The sequence below is a fragment of the Chrysoperla carnea genome, chromosome 3, assembly GCF_905475395.1.
Source record: "Chrysoperla carnea chromosome 3, inChrCarn1.1, whole genome shotgun sequence".
NCBI classification, from domain to species: Eukaryota; Metazoa; Arthropoda; class Insecta; order Neuroptera; family Chrysopidae; genus Chrysoperla; species Chrysoperla carnea.
This window is the reverse complement of record NC_058339.1, coordinates 11,920,187-11,930,646: the sequence shown is the minus strand read 5'-3', so window position 1 is coordinate 11,930,646 and position 10,460 is coordinate 11,920,187. Positions and strand designations below refer to the sequence as shown.

The 10,460-nt window shown below is 27.4% G+C and overlaps 1 protein-coding gene across 1 annotated transcript; it reads right to left on the bottom strand.

Annotated features, from left to right (window-relative positions):
- Nucleotides 1-7,952: 7,952 nt before the first annotated feature.
- On the bottom strand, nucleotides 7,953-9,044 carry LOC123295851. Its single transcript, XM_044877313.1, has 3 exons — nucleotides 8,919-9,044; nucleotides 8,495-8,746; nucleotides 7,953-8,033 (listed from the first exon to the last, which is right to left on the bottom strand). The coding sequence occupies exons 1-3, from the start codon at nucleotides 9,042-9,044 to the stop codon at nucleotides 7,953-7,955; spliced, it is 459 nt and encodes a 152-aa protein (XP_044733248.1).
- Nucleotides 9,045-10,460: the final 1,416 nt, after the last annotated feature.

Sequence of the window (10,460 nt, the reverse complement as noted above, 5' to 3'; positions counted from 1 at the left end):
ACTCATTGACAGTTTTTGAATTACATAAAAAGTTTCACTTTTGACGCTGTTAGTTTTGGACTGACGCATACATTTTTTTGTTACATTCTGTATTTGTAATAATTCCTATTTCTTGTTTGAAATTTATGAAAATATAAAACTTGATGTCATCAGATTAAAATATAGTTAATTAGAGACAATAATTTAGAGGACACAATTTCTTTATTGTTATGAAACACGCAAAAATTAATTATTATGATAATTATATAATTATTATATTTTCACTAACGAATAAACGGTATTAAATAATATATAAATAAGAATACGAATTGAATAATTAGTAATTTACAAAACAATGATCATTTCAAGTCTTCAATTTGATTTATTTCATCTTAAAAAGGATCATGTCTTTAAACGATAAGTAAAAGTTAACAAAAACAAATTCGTGAGTAGCATTTTCCTCTAATTAAATTTATTTATCAAGTTTAAAGCATATGTTAACTTAAAAAAAGCACCCCGTTTTTCCATATAAAACGATTTTAGTTTTCATCAAGGGATTACATACATTGAATTTTTAATCTCAAACGATATAAACTTTTTCAGGTTTTATTTAAACTTCGATTAAAAATATACCTTTTATTTTGTCAATTCTGTTCCGTGTTTATAACTAGTTTTATCTGGTTTATTAAAATTTATTTGATTTTTTAAATATTTTTGTTTGCTGTTAAATTTATTTCCTTGGTGAGTCATTTATATTCACGTAAAAAAATTAATATAACAATATTCATATTCTATCGCTACCGTTCAAGGTAATTATGAACAATCATGGAAATTATCATGCAATTTTCTTGTTAAATTGACAAACCAGATGGGAGTAGGAGAAGATTAAGTATATGACTTTCCATTAAAAGTGTTCGAATTTTAAGTTTAATCAAGTTGCACTGAGTTTTTAAACGGGATAGGCAGAAATTTTTAAAAGCTGCTTTATAAAAATCGTTTAAATAGAAACAATTGATTAAATTTAATTCAATGAACAAAATTTAAAAACCCCCGACAAATTTTTCAGGTACGAAACTCTAAGCTCGCTCCTGAAACATATCTAAGAACACTTTCCATAAAATTAAGTTTATCCTTAGAGGCTTCTCCAAACTGAATCGATTTTGAGGGTTATCGCCAATTTATCAGTTTTTTCGGGTACGAAACCCTAAACTCGCACTTGAAACATAGCTAAGAATACTCTTCATTAAATAACCTTTTAAATGAAACAAAAAAAAAATTAAAATCGGTTTATCCGTTTCGGCGCTACGATGCCACAAACAGGCAGACACGTTCAGGATTTAAAAAAAGCCATAAATACTATCTAAAGGCGTGAAGGCGTTCCATAACTATAGGCGTGAAATACTATCATAGGCGTGTTTAAAAATGAATTTTTAAAAAGAACATTTTTTACGTTTTAACTATTGGCCTATCTCTGACGGTTTACAAAATGGATCCTACGTACTCAAGACCCAATTATCCAACATTGCTCATTTACGAACTCAAACTCATTTTTTACGTCTATAGCACGATGTTATTTCAGCTTGCTATCTCTTTTCGTTTTTGAGTTTTCGTGATGACGGATGGATGGTCGAACAGACAGACGTTCAGACAAACGAAATGGATTTATTATTTCTGAGTGTTATAAACTTTGGACTAAAATTATTATACCTTGATATATATATCAAGATACCTATAATAAAATTGTTTATATGATTTATAAATTTGTATTTATCATTAAAAAATTTATGGCACACCTTAAACGATATCGTATGCATACATCTATCTACCTCTGCTGGTTTATAGTTAATGGTGGTAGTTGTTTTGAACGGAACAATTACAGGAAGTCACCAATTATTCATCCATTATAACAAGGATTGTACAAAAGGAAAATAAAAGTTCTATGTATAAGTTTTTCCTTTCCCGTGTTACGTTTAATTTCACACTAGTTTTTTTATTCAGACTTCATTTTATTTTTTATGAAAATGTAATTATAAAATATTCAGTCATTTCCAGTTTTTTCAAGTGGCATATATAGTACTATACATAGAAAAAACATCATTCTTTAGATGAACATTTTTTACAGGTTATTTTTTGTTTCCTGTTCCTCAACTGTAAAATTTATTTTTTTTTTACATATTTGTTAAAGTTTTAGAACACAAAAATCGATAAATTATAAACTATTTTTTCATAATTTAAGCATTTTCAAAATCTAAAACATGATTAGATTTGTTTTATAAATTTGACAGAAGCAAAGCTTTTCACTATATTTTCAAATTTTTAATACTTATCGAAATTTCTAGTTTTACTATCACTTCCTCGATATTACATATATAATCTACTGAGTCAAAAAAGGGGATCATTTGATAGAAGCAAGGTATTTCACTATATTTTCAAATTTTTAATGCTTATCGAACTTTGTAGTTCCTCGCTTCATTTCCTCGGTATTCTATATATAATCCGCTCAGGCAAAATAGGGAATCAATCTTGGAATCCATATGGTCACGTGTCAGTCTCCTTAATATCTTGTTTCTTTGACTTCAATTGTATTTAAATTTATAATAAAAGTTGTAGAAGATAAAATTATCTAAAAATTTAGTTGAACGGTTTTTGAAATAGAGCAGAAAAACGAAACGATAGTACCTATTTATGAAAGATCGGGCATCCTACGAGCATTGACTTCCCTGGATGATATTTTAGTGTAAAATCTTTTCGATCTTATACGTTTTCCCATTAATATAATTAATCAAATTAGATTAGGTAAAATCAATTAAAACAAATGAAAACAAACAATTGACTGAGTTAATTGTTGAAATACCATGTATAGACAGTTTTTTCTTTACGTCATGTAAGTAACGAAAGAAAGCCACTCTTAGGTAGCCGCACATACACACATGTCACACACATATAATTGATATTCCCAAATAATACAAACTATACAATTTGTACCTAATTTGCGATCTCACGGGTAAATAGTGATGTTTACGAAAAAATGTTTCAAACAAAAGTTGTTTATTTTTCTATAAGAAACATTTTTCCATAATAAAACTTTTGTTTTATCTCTAACGGTTTACAAGACAGGACCCAATTGACTCTCACTTTTCACGTCCTTAGCACACTATAAAAATTTCAGCTTTATGTCTTTTTTCGTTTTTGAGTTATTGTGTCGACAGACAGACAGATGTACAGGCAGACAACCGAAAAAGGATTACTTAGGTGATTTTATGAAAACCTATACTAAAACTTTGTTCGAAGCATCAATGTTGTTAAGCGTGTACAAACTTGAGACTAAACTTAGTATACCATGTATATATTTCATATATACATGGTATAAATATTATTATTAATATCGACTGCAAACACCAATTAAATAGCTTCGAAGAAGAAATATTCACCTTCACCAAGTATATTATAGGTGTATATAAACATTTTGAATACAATACACTTTTCAAATTATATATTTTCAGATAAATGAAAAGGGTTAATCAAATTATAAAATTTAGGTTAATAATATTGTATAATTTTGTAATAATAAGCTGTGTCTGTGTGTGTGTGTGTGTATAGGGTAAGATGTAGCACCTAGAGTTTACCTTGAATCATTTTGTAAACAGTACCTAATACAGTATTTACAAAATGAAAAAAATTTTGATTCTTCTGACTGACTATGATGGATCTTTGATGAACTCATAATTAAATTAAAATTTTGTTTTTATATCATTGACAACCTTATATTTTTATGATATTATTATAAACTAAAAGATTGTATAAATATTTTAGATAGTTTTTTATCACACTCTATAGATTTTTTGATATAGAAATATCTACTTGAAAAGATAACCTATTCGTTGTGTGCGTAGTCATGGTAGGGAGAATAAAATCGATGCCAGCGCTTCCAGTGAAAAATTTTGGCGTTATAGGGGGCTGTTATTACTAATTTGCCGTTCTTTACATGTTAATGTTATAGAAATGTCAAATTAAAATTATTGTAAAACACGAATTAATTAAACTTAATGCATTAAAAATTGTGAAAATAAGAAATCAAATTGTACAAATATTATTTTTCAAATGTTAATTATCATAATTATTTATTTAAATTTGTGAGACAATAATATTAAATTTTCAATGTAAGTCTTAAATGCAATCCATACAATTATATATGCATCCATACAATTCTATAATTAAAGTAGTGTATCGTTACCATGGAAACGAATCTCACGCACGGAGCGAAAATGATTCATCTTTTTTTCAGCCAACTTTGAACGATAAAATAATAATAAAAATCCCAATGACCTAGGAATTTTTTATGAAATTTGGAAACTTTGTTAATAAAAAAATGTATTTATAAATTTTTATTGAAATCTCTAGTATTATTCAATCCTTGCATATCTTCTTAAAAAACGAATAAATTTTAATTCTAGGCCCGAAACGTTCTCTTATATATATCTACCTATAATAAATATAATTTGATTTAGGGTATATATATTTGATGATTAATACATTTCGTGCTGTTTTGTTGTGTAAATAATAAAATCAATCAATACTATATACAATATATCATATTTATTAGTTTTGAAAATATTAATTTTATAATATATTATTATTTCACGAAATATATTGTTATATTCTATTACATATCCGTGAATAAATTTGATATGAACTAACAGGTGTTAAAATATTATTTTCAAAATATGTATCTACATGCTACCTTCAAATGTGTATTATATTATATTATAAAAACTAATCAACCCGACCACGCGTTGCTGGGGCTCAATTATAGTAATACAATCAATTATTATTATTCAAAACAATTTAATTAGTTTGCAGTCAAATAAGGATAATATATTTTTTAATATTTATAAATAATATCAAAAATTAAGAAAACAATGTGACATTTTATTATTGTTTATATTACATTTCTTTATTTTTTCGATGTATTAGAGTGAATCAAATCACCCTGTATAGAATATATAAGTATATAGCAATATTAGGGGTTTATTTTAGTATCAATCTATATACCATTAAAATTATCCCTATGATTATATTTGCATGCTTTTAAACATTAAATATTATTTAACGCTTTATATAGTATTTATAACAACTTACTAGGAAATATAATTATATTCAAACTATTTGAATTAACATAATGATGTTGAGGATTATACTACTACTATGATCAGTGGTATACGAATTATTGTTTGCTATTGAAAACATTCTAATCGAGGATAAAAAACCGAAAAACATGAGTGATAGACGAGTAGATTGGATTAAATTTGCCTGTGTTATCAAAAAAATCAAATTTTTTAACTTGATGACGTCATCAGAATCCAAAAAAATTAATTTTGCTCTATATTATCCAAATTTTATCCAATTTTGATAAACCAAGTGTGTTATCCTACTAAATTTGGGCCATATTTTTCAAATTTGTGATCAAAATTAACCTAGTTCTAATAGGTTTCAAGATTGTGGTGTCCTGGTCTTGGAATTAAGCAAATAAGTGTTAGGTAGGGAAAAATTGACATTGTAGCTAAAAAGAATGACACAAAATTAGTGGGTTTCAAAAAAAATTCCAATAAGTTCGGATTAAATTTGCCTGTGTTATCAAAAAAATCGAATTTTTCAACTTTATGACTTCATCAGAATCCAAAAATTTTTTATTTTATTCTATCACTTCCAAATTTTATCCAATCTAGATAAACCAAGTATGTTATATGCTATCCTATGTATAATCCTACTAAATCTGGATCATACTTTTCAAATTTTTGATCAAAGTTAGTTTAATATTAAAAGTTATTTCGAGTTCGGAGAATTCTCAAAGTATTTTTTTCTAACTTTTCTTTTTTACGTATAAAACATATTGTTTGTTTTACGCCTCAATTTCTGTTGCGCAGGTGGCGAGTGGCTTCTTTGCCACGCCCTAGTTACGGATCCGCTCTTCAATTAACATTAGAAAAAACTATTGTATTTAATTTTATGAACTATTTAAAGCATTTTTTGATTCTTGACATTATTAACCATTAGCCGTTGCTCATCGTTGATCACCGATCTGTTTTTTTTTTTAAGTTTTTTTAATCAATTAGTTAATACCCGTGTTTACCAATGTCGTTGTATTGTTCTCCACATTTGTTTTGTGATAATCATTTGAATTGTTTTAGAATTTAGATTATTAGTTTAATGATTATTTTAGGTACGTTAAAATAGCCATTGTGTGCAGTAAGTTATTTAAATTCACTAGAAATATATACAACAAATTTGATTGGGTATTATAAATGCATGTGTAATTATTATTATCACACAATTTTAATTACAACATAAATAAATAATATAATCATGAACTAAATAGTATACCTACTGAATATTATTTTTTGTTATTAGCCATAAATATTAGTTTATTAAATATCGATTTTATTCATTTCATTCTTAAGGAGATATGCAAGGATTGAATACCTAATACCTACTAGGGATTTCAATAAAACTTTTCAATAAAAACTCACAAAAAATTCCTAAGTCATCGGGGTTTTTATTATTATTTTATCGTTCATAGTTGGCTGAAAAAATGATGAATCATAAAGGTTATCCTTTTCAATTGGATATTTCTATATCAAAAAATCTAGAGAGTGTGATAAAAAACTATCACACTATATTGAAACAATCTTGTAGTTTATAATAATACCATCAAAATATAAGGTTATGGATGATATAACAACAAACAGGTCTGGGTGTAATTCTAGCCCTATTCCTGAATTTCTATTTTCCAAGCAATTTTCAGATAGATGAAGGTTGTTCTTACACCGTCTCTTAGACTACTATGCAATTTATTTAGAAAATTTTTTTTTGATTTTACTAAGCCAGTAAAATTAGTAAAATACTATTCGTAAATAAAAATATAATTTTATTTGAATAAAAAAATGGATAAAAATTAAATTATCGCATTTTCTATTCTACACTTTTTATACAGAAACCTGTAAAAACGCAAACTTTTAAAACATTACGCTGCGTGGTGCAATCACTGTAATTTCAATAAAAAATGAATAAATGTGGAAGAGACCGTGGGACTAAAAGGGTCCTTTGTAAAATGATTAATATTGAATTTTCTTGAGTAGCTTCTTTTAGGCGAGTCTACCAAACTTCTCTTTACTACTTTTTTCGAAAGTGTTGCGCTCTCAATTGGTTATAGTGTTCGACAAATTCCCTAAGTTTTTTCAAAACGATAGCTTAAATATGACGTTATCGTGCCCATTAGAGACCACAGAACTTTTAGTAGACTCACCAAAAGGAAGCCACTCACGAAGTATCAAGTATGTATTGTTTATTTTACAAATTCTCTTTAGATCTCAAATTATGAGCGAAAATAAACAATGGAACAACAATAAAATATCCTTATGCACAAACAAGAACTTATAAAACTGTCGAAAGAGGCACCAGGAGTCTTTACGTAGCTTTTTTATATAAAAAAAACTATGGTTATGACATATATAGATAGATATATAGAATAAATGTACTTATCTCTTATACTCTTTTAAAAATTTCCTATTCTAGTGATTCAATTTATACCTATTTGTTCAATCATTCGATTTATTAAAGTAAAGTGTTTCAATCGAAGTATATATATAGATACATGGATTCGATACAACAAGCAAAATAGATACCTACCGATTCAGAGTGGATGAAAAAATAAAAACAAATAGAAGCAAAACACTACACAAAGTTGATACGTATTACTACAAATGATTTCATTTTTTTTTTGTTGACTCGCGTAGACATACAATCTCTACATGAGTCTTATATTATAGAGGATCTTATATTATAGGACTCAATTTATTTTATATCACAATATTTAAGGAATAATATTTTTATTCAACTGGTAATATATCCAAGGTACGGATCGATCCTTCACTTAAAGTTTTAGATAAAGAAATAACATGAAAAGAAAAAAAACATCAATCCGATAATTCCTCTGCCCAGTTTTTAAGTTGACGTCTACATATTTTAAAACTAAATATAAATGTTGATTCAGCTAACTGAAACAAAGAAAAATTAGTTAAAATTTTTTTGTATATTTTACGGCTTTAGCGTTTTTTATTTAGCAACGGCTGGTTAAAAAGTTGTCCGTTAAGTCCGTTTACCTTTTTCTGTACTTTTCGCCGATTTTCTATAGATTAGATTAAAAATTATTTGGCTCCCTAAAATTTTAGGACTTCTTTAGCTTAGGTCAAAATTTGGTTTTGGGGATCAAAAAATTCATTATCTACGTCCCAAATAAAAATATCAGTTATCTGCCCAAGTCAAGCGTGACCTGTTTACGAATATTCGTTACCTGTTGATATACATTTTGGCGATACTTTACTTCGCCAACAATACCTGCAATTTTAACACACCTTTCTATATTGTTGGAGGCATAAACGTAGGTTCATATATAATCTGCAGGTGTAAACAAACTTTGCATAAGCTTCGACTGTTGATAAATGTATTGAACACTTACCAAGCAGCATATCATTGCCAAAATACAGTGTTGTATTGCTTTATAAATTCGAAAATATGTACCAGCGCAACCATTGATTTGAAATCTACGATTTCTTCGTGTACATGATCTACCATACTCATTAGTGAGTCCACAACAAGATAATGGATATTCTTCATCATATTTTTTATAAATTAACTTTTTCTTCTGCCTTTCAGTTTTCCAGTCGGTTTGCCAATAATCTTTATAGTCCGTTATTCCACAACAAGAAGACTTCATTGAAAAATAAAAATAAACGATTTGTATTAAATTTTTATATCGAGTAAGACTGATAACAGGAACTTCAAAAAATTTTGGTTGATAAAAATCACAAGGATCAGTGTGAAGCAATTCGCGATAGAAACTTATTTGAAACTACCAACTAATCATGAATAAATTTACTTACCACCTCTTGTAATTCATTAAATTTACTTATAAAATATTTATTGATCTTATATTTATCGAATTTATCACTAAGAAAGTTTGTAAATTTGGTTTCATTTTTATCAAAATCGTAGCTTCGTATTTGCATGTAATACGATAAAAATAAGACACAGGCAATGCCATTAAATACATGCACCTAGTGAGAAAAAAAATCATTAAATTTATTGGCTCACTATCTTAATATCGAGGCGTAATTATTTTCCGAACAGAATTATTATTCGAATCATATCTTTTGTTCTTTCTTCTCTTCTGTCTTATGTATATATAAAATAAAAATTGACTGAAATATCAGCAGACAGCTGCAACTCCTGAAGCTAGAATTGTGATTTACGTATGAAAATTTAACTCTCCTAACAACAGTGTGTTCCGAAACCTTGTTGGGAAAGCATGTACAAATTTTTTTTTTACTTTTGTCAGTACAAATTGGTACGAAATTTTACGCTAGTACTTTTTGGTTTATTAATGATTACGAAGCCACGAGTTATTTCAAGAAGTACAGAATAATTAATTGTAATTGAAAACTTACTCGTAACTTTTTATCTCTACAAAAAATGAAAAACAAAATGTAAGCAAACGGAGGAATGAAAATAATAACTAATGCGTCCAAGATAAATTGATTCATACCAAAATCTATAGGAGGATCCAAGTTCTTTATTTTGGATACGACAGTATGATACCACATCACTAAGTGTATTAACGAAATAGCGATTACCTGAAATAAAATTTTTAATAGTTCTTTTTGGAAATACAATATTTATAGTGTTTCTATGGTATCTTGGAGTCGCGAATCTCTCCAGAAATATTACATAATTCGTCAATACTCACCACACTGCATACAGCCAATAATTTTACTGTTATTGAGATAGTTTTGTATAAACATTTAGGCCAACATGTACAACAAAAAATAAAAATAGATGTATAACATGAACTGCAACATTTCTTAGAACATGTTTTACAACATTTTCCCATGATTAGGAATACAATCAATTAAACAAAAAGTTTTTTAAGCAACATAAATTTTTAAAATTAAAAACAATTCACAAAAATTGTTGTTTCGACTAAAAGTTTTTCTTTGCTGTAAGCGAACATAACTTTTTCCGTTATTTTAACCAAATGAAAAATATTTTACCCATTTCACAAATTAATTATTGTTTTGACAAAATTTTAGAATTATTTGCTGTAGGTACTGGATTGCCAAACATATATATCCGTGGATACATCCGTCTCCAAATCACAGTTACCGGGATCTCAATAATGACTCCACTATTATGAATCCATCATCATCCTTTTCCGATAATCATTTAATAATTTCAATTGACGTTTATCTTGCGTTCAAGCAAAAATTTCTTGCGTCAAGAAATCGTTTTTTTCTGTATACGTTATCAGTATACAGAAGTTGTATATAGACGTTATCAGTATACAACAGGAAACCATATTTTTTTTTGCTATTTGTTTTAAAATCATTGTACACAATGAATGAATACTATTACCTGAGTATTAAGTA